Source organism: Ambystoma mexicanum, chromosome 10 (assembly GCF_040938575.1).
Source record: "Ambystoma mexicanum isolate Mex_15411 chromosome 10, UKY_AmexF1_1, whole genome shotgun sequence".
Taxonomy (NCBI): domain Eukaryota; kingdom Metazoa; phylum Chordata; class Amphibia; order Caudata; family Ambystomatidae; genus Ambystoma; species Ambystoma mexicanum.
The window spans coordinates 679,493,421-679,514,175 of NC_090932.1; the positions used below are offsets into that span (position 1 = coordinate 679,493,421).

The 20,755-nt window shown below is 47.9% G+C and overlaps 1 protein-coding gene across 3 annotated transcripts in view; it reads left to right on the forward strand.

The window, feature by feature from the left end:
• ATR (ATR serine/threonine kinase) overlaps positions 1-20,755 on the forward strand; it is a 1,676,349-nt gene that overhangs the window by 547,524 nt on the left and 1,108,070 nt on the right. For all 3 annotated transcript variants that reach the window (XM_069618270.1, XM_069618272.1, XM_069618271.1), the window contains 2 exons: positions 5,688-5,818; positions 11,093-11,236. In XM_069618270.1, the coding sequence (XP_069474371.1) occupies positions 5,688-5,818; positions 11,093-11,236 (275 nt within the window). The remainder of the gene's footprint in view (positions 1-5,687; positions 5,819-11,092; positions 11,237-20,755) is intronic.

Sequence of the window (20,755 nt, forward strand, 5' to 3'; positions counted from 1 at the left end):
CTGCTGGAGGCGCCATAGAACTGGTGCCTGTAGCGGAGAGGAACAAGGGATGGTATTCCCCTCATTTTTTGATTTTAAAGAAAGACGGGGGATTGAGACCCATCATGGACTTGCGCGGTTTGAACAAGCTCCTCCGGAAGGACAAGTTCAAGGTGGTTACTCTTTCTGAAGTCCTCCAGTCCCTTCAACTTCAGGACTGGTTGGTGTCTAGACCTCAAGGACACTTATTTTCATGTGCCAATCCATCCCAAGCACAAGAAGTACCTGAGGTTTGCTGTTGGCGACGCACACTTTGTTTCGGGTCCTGCCATCGGATTGACCTCCGCCCGAGGGTCTCCACCAAGCACATGATGGTGGTGGCAGCGTATCTCAGGAAAGGGGGGATTCACGTCTACCCCTACCTGGATGATTGGTTGATCAGGGCGCGCTCTCCCGAGCAAGTCCTGGATCATCTGTCCGTCACCTGCCACTCCCTTCACAAGCTGGGCTTCTCCCTCAACTTAAAGAAGTCCCACTTGACGCCAGCTCAGCGGCTCCAGTACATCGGAGCAGTGCTCGACACGTCCCTGGGGTAGTGCTTTCCTTCCCAGGTGAGGGCTCATCACATTCAGCAGATGGTGCACAAGTTTCAGCTTGCCCAGAGTCTCCCAGCGTTCGAGTTCTTGAGGTTGCTCGGCCTCATGGCATCCTGCATTCTTCTGGTGCCAGAGGCCAAGTTACGGATGAGATCTTTGCAATCAACTCTCAAGCTCCAGTGGTCGAAGTCCTCTGGCAGGATGTGGGACCCCGTTCAGGTGCCGCCCTTGGTCACCTGGGACCTTCTGTGATGGGCCGTCGAAGGCAATCTGATGAGGGGGGCTCCGTTTTGGCTACCCTGGCCAGAGGTTATGATCGTGACGGACGCGTCCCTCACGGGATGGGGAGCTCATGCCAGCGAGCTGACAGTCAGCGGTTGTTGGTCTCCGTCGGAGCCCAGACTCCATATCAATCTGTTGGAGCTGAGGGCAGTCGGGCTTGCCCTGAAGGCTTTTCTGCCGACTGTGCGAGGAAGGAATGTCCTGATTCTGACGGACACACAGTGGCCATGCACTACCTCAACAAAAGGGGAGGGGGCGGGTCACTTCCTCTGTGCAGGGAGGCGATGCAGCTCTGGTTCTGTGCCATCCAGCAGGAAATTTCGATCTCGGCAGTTCACCTGGCCGGAGACGAAAACGAGACGATGGACGCTCTGAGCAGGCAGAGCGCGATCACTCATGAGTGGGAGTTGGCTCAGGAGATTCTCCTGGAGATCTTCACCCTTTGGGGGACACCTCAAGTGGATCTCTTCGCCTCCAGTGTCAACTGGAATTGCGAAAGGTTCTGCTCGCGGGAATTTCCTCCAAGAGGAGCCTGGGAGACGCATTTGTGGTGGAGTGGTCCTTCCCACTGCTGTACGCGTTTCCTCCAGTCCCTGTCATCCGCAAGTGCTGCAGAGGTTACGAGGTTCGGTTCCCGGATGATCCTCATTGCTCCGGCATGGGCCAGGAGGATGTGGTACCCGGACCTTCTCGACTTGTCCATCTGCCCTTCACGTCGTCTTCCCTACCGAGACGATCTGCTCTGAAGGGAGGGGGTTCAGGTTCTCCATCCAGAGGTCAGATCCCTCAACCTTCACGCTTGGCTTCTGAAAGGTTGAGGTATAAGGATTGGGACCTCCCTGAAGACGTGATGGAGGTGTTGCTTTCGGCCAGAGGGCCTGCAACAAAGTCCCTGTACCGTTGCCGTTGGAGAAAGTTCTGCGATTGGTGCAGGGTTAAGAATGTGGATCCTTTTTCTTGTGACATTCCTGTGGTTCTGCCTTTTTTGCTTTCTTTAGCCCACAGGGGCTTGCAAGTGGGTACCATTAAAGGTTACTTAAGCGCTCGTCTGAGGAGTGTTCTTATTTTAAAATTCCTTTAATTTCTGAGTTTCTGAAAGGGCTCACTAATGTGTTCCCTCCGTCACCTTTCCAGGTGCCCGGTTGGGATTTGAACCTTGTTCTCCAGTTTCTAATGGGTGCTCCATTTGAGCCTTTACATTCTTGTCCTTTGAGACTGTTAACCCTTAAAACTGTATTTTTAGTTGCGGTCACTTCCGCTCGCAGAATGAGTGAGTTACAGGCACTTTCAGTTAAGCCACCCTTCACTGTGTTTCATAAGGACAGGGTTGTCCTTCGAGTTCGTCCTTCCTTTCTTCCGAAGGTGGTGTCGGAATTTCATTTAAGCCAGAATGTTATTCTTGCAGCATTTTATCCTCCTCCACATCCTGGTAAGGAAGAGGAGAGGCTCCATAAGCTGGATCCTAGGAGAGCTTTAAGCTTCTACATTTCTCGCATGTCCCGGGTCAGAGTGGACGATCAGCTCTTTATTGGTTACGCTGGAATGCGTTTGGGACAAGCTGTTACTAAGCAGACTTTGTCTAGATGGATTATCTTGGCAATCTCTGAATGTTACCGCTTGGCGGGTAAGGACCCTCCGGTAGGCTTACGGGCCCATTTCACTAGGGGTATGGCTGCCTCTACTGCCCTGCATAGTGAAAAGGACAGTGAAAGCAGTACAAAGTCCTGGTAAAAGAAATACATGCGGCAGCTAACATTTGGGGGAATATACCTGGCAGAGCAGTATACCAGGCAATCCACCAAAGATGTATAAAGACTTTAACATTGTGGCAAGATACCTGCCACTGGAGTATACAAGGGGATCTAAGAATTCCAGTCCAGGCATTTGAAAATGTATAAGAACTCTAACATTTGGGGACGTTACCTGCCAGGGGAGTATACCAGGGAGTCTGGAGAACCCTTAAGAGGATTCCTGGCAGAGGAGTATACCAGGTGATCCACCAAAGTTGAAGTAGAAAGTCTAATAAGTATTGCAGAATACCTGCCAGGGAAGTATACCCGAGAATCTAAGAAGCACATGAAAAAGGTCATGGAAGATGGAAACACCTGGTTCTTGAAGTTGTATAAAGACTCTAACATTTTGGGAAGATACCTGGCAGAGAAGTATACCAGGAGATCTAAAAAGCCCATAAGAGGATTTCTGTTAGAGGAGTACACCTGACAATCCTTTAAAATTACAAGAAAATCTAAAAGAAAGACCATTATGGAATTTGTTTGAACAAGAACCGTGTGTATCCAATACAAAGAAACAAAGGAATTGTTCAATGTTATGGATTGTATTGTTTGAACAAGAACTTTTTGAATCCAATGTAAAGGCCTAAAGGAATTGGTGGATAAAGAGACAATTGTGTGATACAAAGAAACTGTTGTTCAAAAGAATCACTTTTGCCATTCTACCTAAAAATCCAGGGGAAGGAAACCACCTTCTAGATGCAAGTGTTTCTCCAGGGAAATCACTTTTTGTTGGATTTATTTTCATGTTTTGATTGTGAACACTTTCCACTAAACATCAAGTCAGAGACATTTCCTTGCACCCTTAGTTGTGTATTTCGAATCTATGTCATCACTGCGCCGCCCGTAACGGCGCCGATGAAAATGTTGACGGCAGTTACGGCGCATTGCAGTGATCAGATAGATCACTTTTTCTCCCCCAATACTCCAACCCCCACTTACCTTTACCGCTGCGCACTTGTGTGTGCCGTCGACTCCCTTGTACCCCTGTGGCGTCAGTTCCTCCCTGTGCTGACGCCGCAGGGTCGTTTTAAAAAAATACATATATATTTTTCCTGTCTCCTGCTTAGCGTAATGCTGCGACCAAGGAGAGCGGGGGTCACCCATGAAACCCACGCTCCGCTTGTGCGCAGTAATGGGAGTCGGCATACTCTAAAATGCTGACAGCGCAGTAAAAGCACAGTTTTAGTTTGATTCCTTTATTTCTAGTGTGAGGATCAGATTATAATGTTTTGGACACAAGGACGGTTTCTAAGTTACTAAGTACTTGACACAGACTGATTCTTAGTTTTAGTTTCCTAGGTAGGGAGATTCTTCTTTGGGACAGGGTTAGATATGCGTTTTCCCACCCATTTCTGTTTAATAAAAATGTTTGACATTGAGAACATTACAACTTTGTGTCTGCCTCTCATTTCTGACCCCACACAGTATACAGGTTGCCAACTCCCCCTTATCTCGATCTTAAGGCCTTGATTCTCTTGCATTCTTGCAGAGGTAGACCCTGTATGTGCAAGACAGAAACCCTTTTGTCCATTTTACTGAAGTGAAAACTAGTCATCCTAGGTTTGCCATTGTTGTTTTGGATGGCACTCTCTTGCCATTTCAAGTTCTCTTTTGCAAACGTAATACTTGCTGTTTTATCCCTGATGCCACTCTATCACTGATGGCATTAGAGACCTTAACTGCAGAGCTCTATTTTGTGGTAGAGGGACCTTTGCCCTTCTTGGAAGCCCTTGCCTTTGGCTTAGAACCACTATCTTGCGCTGGTTATCTAGCAAACGCAAGAGCCCACTGGTAACAGCTCTAATGGTTTTGTAGAATCCAGCATTCTGCTCTCTAGCCGATCCTCAGCCTTGGGAATGGAGGCCGTAGCCACTTCTGTAAGGCTGCATTGCAATCTTACCTTTTGCGATGTGTGCACACAGGGCAAGGAGATACAGACTAGCTGTGTCCATGGAAGCCCTAGGTGACGCTTCAATTTCATTCTCCCTGAACAAATTCTAATAGTGAAGTTTTTTTTTTGTTCTAAGACATGTTGGCATTTGGATTTTCTTAAAGCAAACCATGCCATCCTGCAGTTCACCTACAAAGCTGCCATGGCAAATTAGTTCAGGAGTATGTGGTTAAGATTGTCATTTGGTAAGCACATGAAAACTATTCAGTGTTCCTCCCTCTATATAAGTGTTGTTGGTTTCCCACATGTGCAAGATCAGAAATCCAGATCAATCATTTTCAGCGACAGTAGGAACATGAACATTTTAAGAGGAAAACATTGTTTTCAGACCACGGTCATATTGCATGATTTTGAAGGGTTTCATTTGGTTGCTCTCGTGAAGATGTGGTCCATGTTCTTCCCCATAAGCTGTTTCAGCACATGTCCATTGGTGACCTTCCAACCTGTGAGCAGTAAGGCTTGTTCCATGATCATAGTTGCTTCAATTCATAAGATTATCGAATTGCAGGCTCTGATGTCCTGCAAATCAAAGTCACTTTTTCATGAAGACCAGGCATCTCTGAGGACCCACCCTTTATTTTTTACCCAAGTCTCTGTCAGAATGTCATGTCAGTAAGAAATGTTACTCTCCTTTCCCAATTCTTGCTCTGGTACGCAGAGGACCTTGCACTCTGTAAATCTGGAATTTAGCAGTAAATATATGTTACACACTGTAGTGTCTCTTGCACCAGCAGTTGTCATCAGTCCTTCAAATGAAACCCACAAACCACCCCACTTTTCGCCCACGTCCTGCGGTATAGACCTGAAGAAAAGGACTGAGATGCAGGGAGTTGCTAGGGTGCAAAGGTAGCAGAACCTATAACTAAGAATGTTTTGTCTAGCTATGTATGTTGAGTTTCCATTTTTCCTGTGCAAGATGTCTCTGTATGTCGACCTGTAGTCGGGGCATGCATGAATCCACTGGAGCGTGGTCTCACAATTCTCAGCAAAACAGTCCCCATGGTGAATAACATGTATTTTTGGCGCGTAATCAAAGGGCAATGTGGAGATTATTTAGAGCCTAACTGCTTTTCTGTTCCCTTCTAGGCGTTGAACAGTTTGGTGTCTTTGATGACTCTTTTGGGACCCAAGCATATCAGTTCAGTGAGGGTGAAAATGATGACCACTCTCCGGACGGGGCTCCGTTATAAAGAAGACTTCCCAGAGCTGTGTTGCAAGTAAAGTACAAGTGCATTAGTGGGATTTGCTTTTCCCCCTCTAACAGAATAGACATCAGGAGCCAGTGTGACTGGGCAATACCTTAATCTAATTTTAAGATGAAATTGCAAGTTTATGACTGAAAGAAGGGACCTATTCCGACCGCTTTCTGTGTCATTTTATTTCAGAAATTATGTTTTTTGTGGGATAATACTGACATCATCATGGAGTCTATACATTTCATCACGTGTGCTTTTCCTGGGTGAAGCCCAGACTGCTGTCACTACATTCTGAGAATAATGATGTGCGTGCTAAAGGTGTAGCTCAAGACTGGTGTTCGGACGGGTGCCTGTAAAATGCAAGATTTGTGCTGTGCCCTCTGTGAGTGCACATCACAAGACAAAGACTCCCTGGCCACATAATTCCTAACACTTCGGCTGCCAGCAGAGCCAGAAGAGGCTGTGACCAACTTCGAATAATCATAATGCTCTCACTTGCCCACCAGGATTTCACAATGCATCCCTAGATATGACTGAAGTCCAAAAGGCGGCTGTGTTCTCCTAAAGCCCTGTAGCAGGTAGCAGAAGAACTCTCCATTGGTGTACTCTAATTTAGTTGTAGAGTGTATATGTGAAGAGAGCACTGGCCTGTGACCCCCCTTCACTCTAAATCCCTTTCACTTTTTAGATTGATTCAGGATAACCCTCAAAATAATGGCACAGGTTTTGGGTGCTTGCCGACCTTCATTTCCAGTACAAAACATCCCTCTGGTCTTGCAGTAGGGCCAGAATATATACGCCATTCATTTGTACCTTTACCTAGACAGCTGACTGTTTTCAGAGTACAAACCCAAGCACTTTAGAGCCATCGGAATACCCTTTCAGTGTGCCGATCTTCAGTGAATAACGCCATGTAGACATTGGGCTCTTGATATAGATAATATTTCATCAACTAAGCGCTGGACACCGCCATGAAGATAGCCTTTCACATTTCAAAAAGGCCATGAAAAACACTTCATAGAACTGGTAAATGTTGCCAACTGCTTGTCTAAGTAAAACATCAGGTGTATGGTCTCTTGCACCCAGATAGTTCATGCTTTCCCTGCTGGTACCCTAACATAAATTGGTTTGAAAAGTAAAGATGTCTGAAGTTTTTTGTCTGGGTGGTGTTGCAGTGCTTGGGGTCATATAGAGACCAGGAAACCGAATGGTGTCAAAACTAAGTGTGTTTTTTTTGTATGCAACGAAAAGGGATTTGATTTGGAGAATGGGTTAGTTCAAAGTAGGTGTTTATCCTTAACAAAGGGTGTAGGTGAGACGATCTAAGCAAGCTCAGGAAGTATTCCTGCAGTTCGGTGTCTGTCTTTCTCAGGATAGTTCCGTCAATTAGTCCAGCAACAGTTTGTGGTCAGGAGGACTGGCTCGGAAAGAGCCCATTAAACAGTTTTACACATTTCCTTGGTTCTAGATTTGTGAGACCCTGAGACTTAACCAAGGGCCTCGTTATGAGTTTGGTGGTATATGGTAAAAGTGGCGGTAACAGAATTACCTTCACTTTTACCATACCACCAAATTAGGCGTTAGCGCTAATTCCACCAGCGGAATTAGCCCCAGTGGAATTACCTCCGGTTGAATTATCACCAACATTGGGTGGAATTAACATCTCCACTAATTCCTCTGGCAGAATTACCACTAAGATTCAGAATGGTATTTCCACCCTATTTAAACTTGAAATACTGCGGAAAATGGGCGGCAATCCTGCCAAAAACACAATGCAGTTACCTCCACCTAAAAGGTGTAGGTTAATGCATACAGGTGATGGAAATCAAGCCACAGACACTCCCAATCCACCCGGGAGGAGTACATAAGGCCCACACCTGACCCAAACGCACTTTCCAACACCATGCTGACACTAGCAGCCATGAATTGGGAGATGCAGCACCTCATGCTCCGCATTCAGCTGCAGAGGCTGGAACAACAGCACATAGCGCAGAGAGGAGGAGCGACTGTGCAAGGTGAGCCCCCTTGCCCCATGTCAGGCCCTCAACCTGGGCATTGACTGATGCCCAGCTAATTATTCTTTACCAGCTGTACAGGGAGACGATAGCTGAGGTACTGGCCTTGAGCTATGACGACATACAGAGCAGCATCAATGTCAGGACTGCCCTACCCACTCTGCTGAAGCTAGTGTCCATGCTACATTTCCTGGCCAGTGGCACCTCCCAGAACACTCTGGACATGCAGCACGTAATGTCCCAGCAACCTTCTCAATTGTGCTTGGTCAGATGCTGGAGGCACTCCTGTGCCATGCATCCCGGCATATCTCCCTGCCCACACCCTGGCCCAGATCAATGCCACAAAGGGACGCTTCTATGAAGCAGTCCACATGCCCAATGTAATTGCGGCACTCAACTGCACCCATGTAGCGTTGGTTGCCCCCGCCACCCCCGGCATTGGAAGAGACATTCCGCAACAGGAAGCACTTCCACTCCCTGAAAGTGCAGGTTACATGCTATGCTATGCTATGCTATGCTGACCTGACCTTCGCACACTGCTGCACACGCTTTTCTGGATACCACAATGTGGATCCTGCGCAATAGCACCCTGCCAGCGGTCATGAAGAGGCTCCGAAGTCGATGCACATGGACTCTTATTGAGTACAAGTGACGTCACAAAATGCCATCTCGTAGCAGTACTGTACCGGAGGGGCCCTCATGTACCGGCCTAAGAATAATGGCTAGATATTTGTGTCCTGTGCCATGCTGCACAACATAAGCGTAATGTTCCTATGCCCACTGATCTGGACATGCCTCCCCCAGCAGACGACAAAGCACTGTGTGCTGATGCGCTTCTGCCTTACAGTGAGGATGAGAAAGCGAGGGATGGACACCTGGTGCGTAATGAATTCAATACACTTATTTTTAGTAACTTCATTTTCCACATGCATCACACTTCTGTATTTACTCACCTTAAATAGATCACCTTTACAAAAAAGCCTTGTCCTAGCAATTCCAAAAGTAACTGTCAATTCTGAATTGTCGTGCACTCCCCTCGCCACCCATCTCCCCCATCCTCAACACACATCCCCAAAACCACCCACCCATCTCCACCCTATCCAAAACCCCTCCCCGCCCAACTCCCCATTCCCAACCAACACACCATCTCCAAAATCCCTCAACACCCACCTTCCCATCCCCAACACCCATGATCTCCCATCTCCCTTGTACCTAGCAAAATAGTGTCATCATATGTCACTTTCGTGGCCTCTTGACATTGGAAGCTAGCTCGGGTTCTGTTGTGGTCCCAGTAAATTACCCTTCCATGTGTGGTGACGGAGGTGGAGGGCTCGGATTCCTATCCCCAAATGTGTTGCAATTTGAGGAGCATGCCTGAATTCAGCAAAGTCCGGCATGCCCCGGCCATGCTCCCTCATCGTCTACCTGACAGTAATGATGGCAGCTGTCGACCTGGACACCTGCCGGCACTAGCAGCCATGAATTGGGAGATGTAGCACCTGCAGCTCCGCAAGGTTCTCAATTGTGACCTGGCGCTACTCCGTGGCATCCAGACTCACCTAGATTGGATTGGCAGAGGCTGTGAACTTTGTAGAAGGCCAGTACTGAAGCAGGGAGACTTGAAACCTGTGTTTATCAACTTCTCCTCATCTGGAGTGCAATCACTACCTGTCTCTGACCCAGCCTGGTACTCGTAATGGCTATCTGACACAGGTGACATGGTGATGTCAGGGGGCAGGTGGATGGGTGCAGGTGTGAGAGTAGCACCATGTTGCTCCTTCAGGATTTCCACAGGGCCAGCTGTGGTGTGGCAGTCGCAGCTGCTGGGTGTGCTGCAGCAGCATGTGCAGTGCCTCCTGTGCCATCTGCAGAGCTGGTGGAGGATCCACTGGGCGCACTCTGGGGACAGTGTGTGTCTCCACGCTTTGCATGTTTGTCTTGCTGCTGGTGTCACGTGGTCTCTGGTTTTTAGGGGTGTGTTAAAATCATGACAGACCGATGTGGAAAGTAGATTGTTTTAGTTTTGGCTATTAGTGGGTTCTTAAGCATGCCACCTAGAAGCTGAAACTATTGCATTGGAGTTGTGCTAGGAGGCAGATGGCATGTGAGGAGGAACACCCTCTGGGTTTTGTTTGCTTATTTACCCACCCACCCATGGTCATGCTAATCCCTATGGCCACCCCGCCTCACTGCCCCATCCTGTCCATAACAATCTATGCAGTCTGAGAGTCACTGCTTAATTGTAGCAGTAGGTGTGGTACTGATGGAATAAAATGTCTAAACCAAGTGTACTTTCAGCCACTTGATTTATATCTGTTCATTGCACTGTCCTGTTAAAAACAAGCATTGACAAAGCCAACCGTTTTGGCTTTTGTAGAAGTGTTAGGCATTTGTGAGGCACTGCGGTCATATGCCCTGATACCCAAACCAGCTGCCAGTTTTTGGCCAGGTAGTACCATAACGTCAGTTCCTGACAAATGGTAATCCCATGCCCACACAAAAGTCAAAATGTTTTGGTCCCCAATACGTGTTTTGTTTTCTAAATGTTTCTACATTATACCCATGTCTCCCCATACCCTCGACGCCCAGATTCAGTATCGTGCCCTTACTATTTATTCCCCTAATAGCTAACAGCTGTTTGTAAATGCATAGAGGGACTTCGACATCATGCTCTCCAGGATTACCTTGCTCAGCCTGCCTACCAGCTATGTGACTTTTAGGGACCTTTTGATTGGGTTAAAATACAGTGACTCTCGTGCCCCAGGGTTCTCCCTTCCACCACATGACTTGCTCTCGAGGCCTGTTTGAGCTTTTTTTCTGACTTGGTCACTTGGGGTTTTTCTAGTGCAATCACTGTGGACATTAGGGTAAGCAGTGGCTGCCCTTGCTGTTTGGCTCGCGCACACCTGCTGCTATGTTTTCTTTGCTCTTTCTGTCAACTTGGGTTTGCTCGCCTTGCCATTTGTATGTGCTCATCCCATGTACTTTTAATACTATACTGGATCATTGGTCAGTGTCGTTTACAATTGGCCATAACCAGCAAGCAGTTTCTTCCTAACCATAGGAGTCCTCGTTTTAATAAACAATAAGTCAATTGCAGTATGTTATTGTTAGGATACACAACCCAATGACTACGGGAATCATAATTCTTGTACCCGTGATTATTTTGATCAATATTAGATTACAATTAGAATATGTCATTTAGAATTACTGTTCAAGTGAACAAGTTCCTTGTAATTCTAGAGTGTGATCTGTTTTCTCCCCATGTTCTTTTCTTTAGAGCCTGGGACTGTTTTGTACGGTGCTTGGACCAGGCGTACCTAGGCTCTCTGCTCAGCCATGTCATTGTAGCTCTGCTGCCCCTCCTACAGATCCAGCCGAAGGAAACAGTAGCGGTGTTCCATCATCTCATTGTAGAAAACAGGTATGTGCAAAAGAGCTGAGAATGGACCACGCAGGAGGGCCGTGAATGCTTTCTGCACCATAATTCCCCGTCTGTCACAGCACTGGCCTGTGTACCATTTCTCCCACCTGTGATATATGTATTTATATGTATTTATATAGCGCATTAGCACGGGCCAGTAGGCAAAGTATCTCAAACCTGATGCACACAACAAAAAACAGAAAATCTGAAATGCAACACCAGATCCAGAAGTAGGCCAGCGGTCAGCAGAACAAACTCGCGTTTAGTCTGTGTTTAAACTTAGAGAGAGACTGACAGTCTTGGGTTGAGCGTGGGCAGGAAGGGTGTGCATTCCAGATCTTGGGGTTAGCATAGCTGAAAGTACCCGAGCCACAACAATCAGCTTGGCCCTGGGAGCTTGCAGGAGGTCCACGTTATTGGACCTCAGCATCCTTTCATGCCGGCAACCAAGAAAGATGCTTGGATAGTGTTAGGCAGAATTGCATGCAGTACGCTCTGGGACCACCACAAACCATTAGGACTACAGGTGTAGGCAAGACCAACCTTTGGTATAAGTCTGTACCACACAGTTTGTTGGTAGCGAGCTGAGCAGCCAGGCTTATCTCAAGAGTGAATGTGAGCAGTACAAGTAGTTACACAGAGGACTTTCAATCATAGTGGTTCAAGTAGACACTTATACTCAAGGTTTTTGGTAAAACACTCATTCATTTATATACACAATCATTTATAAAACATTTAACTAGAAGTAAACAACTTAATATTAGAGACCAATACACTTCAATACAAAATAAGTTTTTGAGACCGTTTGATCTCCCCTGAAAAAGGAGCAAAATGGCAGTTCAGTTACTGAGCAGTGAGCAAAAAGGACAAATGTAAGTAGAATAGATTACATATACTTTCTGGGCATTGCAAATAGTTTGTTCACCAGAATAGTTTAATTCGAGTCAATGGGCCAGGCCAAAGTCAATGGGCTAGTGTTCTGGATAGGAAAGAGCAGTTCTGGTATCAAACAGTAAAGTCTTTGCAAAAGTACTCAGAAGTAGTTTCGGCAAAAAAGAATCATTTGCGGGGTCACAAGCTGATTAGGCCTCAAGTTGCGAAAGTTTCACAAACTTTCTCCTCGAGAGTGGCGTTCTCTCAATCGGGTTGGCACAGTACCTTTGTATGAAGAAAACAAATGTTGCTGACGTCGTGGTTCCTGGCAGTTCCTGCAGATCTCGCTGTTCCTGGGCCTCAGTCGTGGGGACAAGAGGGAGACGTCACGGGACGCCAGCACTGCACGGGATCGTTGAAGAAAGCAAACAAAATGGAGTCACTTCAGTTCCAGTAGCTGTAGATTCAAGAACATGAACTGGTGTCCCTCTCCCTGGTTAAACCTAACCAGCCTTGAGAATGGTATCCAGGTGTATTACGAGTTGATTGGTCTAACCAACTCAAAGGAAGAAGCCGTCCTTGAAGGAGCTTCTCTGTCGTATGGAGTTTGGCAATTCGGACCTGCAACAGGGCTTCACCGGGCACACCAACAGTCCAGGAGTTGCAGCAGCTGTCCTCTTCCAGCTCGTCTTCCGTTCTTTCGTTCCAGTGGTTGACTCTGCCTTCCAGTCCTGGAGACTCGCCTTTTAAACAGTTTTCTCTCTTTCATTCCAGCCTAGCTGTCACTCACCCAGCAGGGTGGCTGTCCTTGCCGGACAGTCAGCCAGCCCATCATGTCAGAGTGCAATTGGGTCTCTTAGAAGACTAAGTATAGGGAGTTTCGGGCATCTCCCTCACTTCCTGCCCACCCAGACACTCAGACGCCAAGGGCGGACTTCAGTCCTAAAGCCTGCTAAAGGTACACGAACAAAGGGACCAAACCTGGCTTGGCGCGCATGGAGAGGACCTTTCCAAAAAGAAATGGCGAAAAAAAGACCGGGACCTGTTTAAACAAAGGGGCTTAAGACGCCATCTTGAAAAACATGGCTCCTGGGATTTTTAGCTACCGGTGTCCGCGGTCGGGAAAAATTATGGTAGTTCGTTGTAAAACCACTGCCACCAGCCTTTTCAATAGGAACGGGTAGCATTTTACTGCTACATGAGTGTTTAGACACAGCGGATGCGATGTAAACCCTCTGGCACTCCATTGTAAGATGGTGTGTGCTGGGTCTATGAATTTGGAAAAGACTAGTAAAGTCAATTTCACTTTACATTCTCTGGGAAACAGTAGTTCATCCCAGAGAAGGTATTTAAACCTTTAGGAAGTCTAAAAGACATCCCTGTGTCACTGCACTGAGGGTGCTGTGTAACACACATGAAAAGATGATGCCTATGGAGTTATCTAAAGCTCCATAATCACAGAACACAAATGTAAAACATACATCAAAATACACGAGAGTGGAGAAAAAAAGGCTCACACTCTTTCCAGGTAAAAAAAAATCAAGTACTCAAAATCCAGCAAAGTTGCTCGGCGTCTCTAAGGTGAAGGGAATTAGCACATTTCTGAGAATTCTCCCCAACAGAAAGGTAGCCTGGGCTTGTGATGGTTTTGATCGCTTCAGGGAATTATGCGCAAGCTGCATCGTTCAGGAAGAAGACGACCAGCTGTCCTGGCGAAAAGCTGCTTAGCTCCTCCCCTGCCCGAGGGACTGGGGGCTGTTGGGGAAGGAGCAGGTTGGGAAGGAAAGATTAAAAACCCCAAACTCCCTTTTCACTGAAGAAATTTCATTATTATGCGAATGTCGCCAGCCCCACCCTCCAAAAAGCTAGTTTGGTGTAGGTGGTAGATGGGGCCCACAGAAGGGATGTAGGGAGCTGGGGGCAGGTTAAAAAATAAATAAATAAATAAATAAATATTAGAAAGAGAAATAACAAAAGGGCAGAATTTTGAAAATTCTTAACAGAAACGTTATAGCTGGCACATTATTGCTTCCTTTCAATGCCAATGCACTTGAGGGCCAATTAGAAGTATTGGTATAGCTATTTTCTTTAATTGAACTTAGAGACCCTCGTGCGGTTTTAAGGCAATATAAAAATAACGTATTATTTTCATTAACACGACTGAACACAATTTACCAAGCATCTGGAAAGAAAAAAGCGGAGATAAAATTATAAAATCAAATTGTTTGTGAGAAATTGATGTTTGCTCTCTGTACTGCTATTAAAAACATGTATTTGTTTCAGTATGTATTTGGGTTTTATATAGCACAAACATAGCTAGGAAACAATGTAGCATTCTATATGTCATTGAGGGAAACATACAAGGCAGATTACAATTTGTGACACGCGATATTCAAGCCATGGTGGTGTCAGATGTGATGCGGGAATGCAAGGATTCTAGGTGACACCTAGGTATTGACTGAAAAGTAGGGTCTTGAGTTTCTTCCTGTAACTGCACGACTGTTGGCACATCCGGATTGCGGCCGTGTGTATCCAGTGAAAATGTTGCTGAAAAAATCCCCCAGCGGAAAAAAAAATAGCTGTTTAAAAACCACCTTTAAACACATATATATGGGGGTGTGGCTTAGGGTTGTATTTTATGGTAGGGGGATAAGAAGTAACCCTGTTTCTGATGTTTGTTAATCTGCTTAGAATCACATGCTGTGCATAGGTCCGACATCCAGTTGTCACTGCGGAGTATTGCATTTTGTTTTTCGTAGTCGAAAAGGGGACGTCGACCAGGCGTGTCTGAAACACTATCCCTATAGTGACGTGCGTTGTACCCACAATCCCTCACGCGTCGAGGTCCCTCAGATTGTTTTTTTCCGCCCAGCTTCTGGTCGCCTTCACGCGGAGCTCCTCGAGAGACATTGCAACCCTCGACCTTTGGTCGTTTCTTCTACGAAGATTAATACAGCACTCCCTCGACGCAGTGTAGCTGTTCTCCGCCGAGCAAAATCGTCGACGGAGGGTCGAGCGGAGGAAATCTTCGGCGCTGCCGAACACGTGGCCTGGCCTCGCTGCCCACATACAGTAGGGAGAGTGGGGTCGTGGGACATCTCTGGGTCTTTCTGAGAATGCCTTTCCCTTTCCCCTTCCTTTCCCTGGGGGTGTTTATCGCGATTTATTGCCTCTGCTATGGAGAGGACACCATTTAGGTTTTGCCCACTTTGTAAAGGCAAATTCACTTGGAAGGACAAGCACTCACGGTGTAACCGCTGCTTGCCCCTCGATCACAAAGAGGAAGGGTGCGCGGCTTGTCGGCTTCTGAAGCCTAAAACTCTAAAAGACCGTAGGGTTAAAAGGTGGGCGGCCTACGCGATGTCGAAGGCCGAAGGTTCACCCGCCGCTGCTACCACCGACAGTGACGAGGAACGCGATGACACGACCTCCGCCACGGAAGTCGAAACCCCCTCTAAGGAGCGCTTACGCGCTTCGTCGTCTGTCCCCGGCCCCGACGGGCTCGGCTCACGCCCTGCTTATGGGGATGAACACCCCGGCGACACTGACGCACACAAAGATTCACATAAAGATAAGCACACAACCCATGGCTCTTCTTCGTCTAAGTCGAAGAGAGCTTCGGCGCCCAGGGAGACGCAGGTTCCACCGGCGGCCTCCTCGGACCGTTCGGGTTCGAAGCCCCTCTCGCAACCGCAGCCGCGACCTGCGACTGGGCTTTCGGCAAACAAGGGCGCCACCACCAAACCATCGGCCGGTGCGCATCAACAGAAGGCGCAGACCGCCGTACAGCGCTCGATACCCATAGCGTCGAAAACTCAAGCTTCCGCCGACAAGAATGTCGCCGATAGCTTAGCCAGGATCGTTGTAGCCGACGCCCAAAAGCGTACGCCGAAGATTTCGTCGAGCGTTACGCATAGATCAAAGGATACGCCGAAAACACCCGAAGGAAAGCAGGGACTACCCCCTTCAGTCAGGGAGTCTCCCGACACACCTGAGGGTTTTGAGGAGGGCGACGGGACACTTTCCTCGACGCTTTGGGAGAGGTCGAGCCATTTCGAGGTAGACAACTCGAGTTTTCCCCCGCTAGACCGCTCTGGGGTACCCCATGAAACTATGGAGAGACTCCACCTCTGTATGGAGAGGATGGAAAAGTTTATGAGTACCCAAGCCCCTCTAACTCTCAGAAGAACTAGAGAAGGGCCTCAAGACGACCCCAGAGCCAAAAAACCGAGGCTGGTCGATCCCCTGCTGGACACAGCCTCAGACTTCCAAGATGTATATGACCTCACTGGGGAGGAACAATACTTCGAGGAAGAAGATGATTTCATGGACAACGAAGGACAGAACCAGGAGGAATGTCTAGAAGACAGAACAGACATTATAGAAGAAGGCTTCGGGATTAGCCCAGGAGAAGGACCTTCGCACCCCTGGCAATCACCATCAGTGTGTTCCGACACTGATGCCCTAAATCTAACTCCTCCGGATAATTCTCCAGTTAGGAACACGTCTCCAATTGATGATCAGCCTACTTTCAATGCACTGTTGCGCAGAGCAGCAGCGCATTTCGAACTGGACACGGGAGAACTCTCTCCAGAATTAGACTTTGTAGAAAGAGTCATTAAAGAAAAACCCCCGGTCAGCCAGACCATTCCACTCCTCGCCTCAGTTAAAAGGAGGATCACCCCGTCGCTGTCCACTCCCGCATTGATCAGAGGGGTCAATCCACGGATTGAGAAACTTTTCGCTCCTTCACCCTCAGACCCGCTCTACATTAGGGGACATTCCATACCGGACTCCCTAGTTGTATCTAATACTAGAAAGAGGGCAGGGGTACCACTTTCCACCAGTGAGGCACCCCCTGACAAGGAGGGCAAGAGGCTATATGCCCTTGCAAAAAGAGTTACTTCCTCGGCTGCCTTCTCAGCAAGAATTGCCAACAACAATTCCTTGCTTGCGAGCTACGCAGACGCGCAGTGGGCCAAACTGCGCAAAGACGCAGAGGAAGCACCGGAGCCTTTACGTACACGCCTACTGTCGACTATTGGCGAAGGAACACAAGTGAACCAGAGCATTGTAAAAAACTCTCTGGACGCGGCAGAAACAGCAGGACGTTCCCTGGTACAAGGAATACTCCTAAAGCGCCATGTATGGCTGCGCAACTCAGGCTTTAAACCGGAGACACAGGCGTCTTTAATAAATAAACCTGTCGAGGACGCCAACCTCTTCGGAAAAGCGGTAGATGAAGCCCTAGAGATGGCCAAAAAAGAGTTCGACACTATCAAGACTCTTGACCAGATCTCTAAGCCCACTACCAGACGCGGCTATGGCAACAAGCGCTTTTTTCGTGGCCAACGGCAACAACAACAAGGTCAGCATCAGCAATACCCTGCCACCAATTACCAAGCCAATAGTGGGCAGTACAGCCAAAGAGGCCAACGCCGGGGCAAAGGGAGAGGTCGGGGATCCACCCCCAGAGGCTCCCAAGCCCCCAACAACTCCAAGTGACGCGAAGATTCGCGTCCCCTCCCATGCAACACCGGTCGGGGGCCGGATAACATCCTTTCTTCCTGCATGGGAGGAGATAACGTCAGACCGTTGGGTACTTTCCACCGTAGCCCACGGATACTGTATCGAATTCAACAGTTCCCCATCCTACAGACCCCCGAGGGGACGGCGGTTGACGCCGGAACATCTTGCCATCCTTCTTCAAGAAGTACAACAACTGCTGGAAAAAGGAGCCATAGAGGTCGTGCCTCTATCTCAGGTAACGGAAGGTATTTATTCAGTGTACTTCCTTGTACCCAAAAAGGATCTAACCATGCGCCCTGTATTAGATCTGCGCCCAGCGAACAAGTTTATCAAACCCCAAAAGTTTCGTATGGTGACCTTACAGGAGGTGATCCCGCTGCTTTCACAGGGAGATTACATGACAACATTGGACAGGAAAGATGCATACTTTCATATTTCAATGTTGCCAGCGCACAGAAAATACCTAAGGTTCATGATAGAGGGCAAACACTACCAGTTCAAGGTGCTACCCTTCGGTATAGCTTCAGCACCAAGGGTATTCACAAAGGTACTGGCAGTGGCTGCGGCCCACCTGCGCAGGTTGTCCATCCCAGTTTACCCTTACCTCGACGACTGGCTCATAACAGGGGACTCCTACGAAACATGTTTCTCCAATACCCAAAAGACGGTAGACCTTTTGTTCCAACTGGGCTTCTCCATCAACGAAAAGAAGTCCAGTCTAGACCCCAGTCAAATCAAACAATTCCTAGGGGCTCTAATTCAAACAAGGGACGGCCTCGTCTTCCCCTCCAAAGAGAGGGTCCAAAACATGCTGTTTCAGATCCCCCAATATGTGACCGGCCGAGAGGTGACGGTACGCAAAGCAATGCGCTTGCTAGGAATGATGGCGTTGTGTATTTATTTGGTACCTCACGCGCGCCTGCGCATGCGCCCAATGCAAGAGTGGCTCAACAGCCAGTGGTGTCAGGCCAGCGGACAATGGGACGATCTAGTGGTGGTCTCGCAGGCCTTGGTTCTCTCGCTACAGTGGTGGACAAAGGGGAACATGGAAAAAGGAAAACCCTTTGCCACACCCGCGGCGGAAGCCACTCTAACCACAGACGCATCCCTCACAGGATGGGGTGCTCACCTATCCCATCAGACTGCTCACGGAGTGTGGACTCCGAACGTAGCATCCAAACACATCAATCTACTGGAGCTACTAGCGGTATTCAAGGCGCTAAAAGCCTTCCAAGAACACCTACAAGGCAAGACAGTAATGGTCCTTACGGACAGCACTACAGCCATGTACTACATCAACAAGCAGGGGGGCACCCACTCTCCAGGCTTGTCCAAACTGGCCCAGAATATATGGAAGTGGGCTCTCAAACAGGATATGTTCCTACTATCACTACATGTACCCGGGGAACTCAATCTGCTGGCAGACAGACTCAGCAGAGATTTCCCCCTGCCCGAAGAGTACGAATGGCGTCTGCACGAAGACATCGTCTTCGACGTCTTCACACAATGGGGATTCCCAGAAATAGACCTGTTCGCAACCCTGGAGAACTCTCAATGCCTAAGTTACGCCTCCAGGTACCCCCAGAACCAATCCAAGGGGAACGGTCTATCGATGCAATGGTCAGGGAAATTTGTTTACGCTTTTCCCCCGACTCCCCTTCTCAACAAGGTGGTGCACAAGATGCACCAGGAACAAGTGACCATGATACTGGTGGCCCCAATGTGGGCCCGACAGCCATGGTTCGCTCACTTGATGGAGATGTCTCTATCTCCCCCAGTAAAACTCCCCTGCCCGTACAACATGCTATCTCAGAACAAGGGCAGGACTCTGCACCCATGCCCCCAGAACATGAATTTAGCAGCTTGGCTCCTGAGGTCATAGAGTTCGGGCATCTACAACTCCCGCAAAGATGCATGGACATCCTCAGGGAAGCCAGAAAACCGAACACTCGCCACTGCTATTCTAGCAAGTGGAAGAGATTTGTCATCTGGTGCAGGAGTAAAAGCATCAACCCTATTGACTGCTCTCCCACACATGTGGTACTATACCTGACCCATCTCTTAGATTCAGGCCTAGTGTTTAACTCCATTAAAGTCCACCTAGCGGCACTTTCTGCATACACCACCTCCCAACTCAAAGTGTCGTGGTGGAGGATCCCAGTTATAAAGGCATTCATGGAGGGAGTAAAAAGAATACACCCCCCGATAGCTGACCCTGCTCCCGGATGGGACCTTAATGTGGTACTTACCAGACTCATGGGCTCTCCATTCGAACCCATGCACAAAGCATCCCTTAAACATCTTACTCTTAAGACTGCTTTTTTAATAGCTATCACCTCCATCAGGAGAGTAAGTGAACTTCAGGCTCTTTCTATTCTAGACCCCTTTGTTACAGTTCACAAAGATAAAGTGGTTCTACGCACTCACCCTAGGTTTGCTCCGAAATTTATTTCTAAATTCCACGTAAACCAGTCTATAGAACTACCAACGTTCTTTCAAAATCCTTCCAATTTGGGAGAAAGGACTCTGCACACACTTGATGTACGCAGGGCGGTCATGTTCTACATGGAAAGAACCAGACCATTGAGGAAGACTAATCAGTTCTTCGTCTCGGTGGCAGCAGGAAGAGAAGGAGATGCGGTTTCAAAATCCACTATTTCTAGATGGATTGTTCAATGCATCACTCTCTGCTATACTCTTGCTAAGAGAGAACTACCCTTTAAGCCAAGAGCACACTCTACTCGAGGCACGGGGGCATCCATAGCATTCATTGCAAATGTTCCCCTCGAGTCCATCTGCAAAGCGGCTACCTGGAGTTCTGTGCACACCTTTACAAAACACTACTGTCTAGATACACACTCTAGATCTGACTCCCAGGTGGGACAGGCAGTATTACGACACCTTTTCTCTACTGTTCCTTCTCATAACCCACCGCCAACTCCGGGTACTGCTCGCTAGTCTATGCACAGCATGTGATTCTAAGCAGATTAACAAACATCAGAAGAGAATGCATTACTTACCGTAAAAGCATTTCTGATGGTTGTATCTGCTTAGATTCACATGCGCCCACCCTTCCTCCCCGCTCGGATGGAAGGAACATAGACTTCCTTTATATAT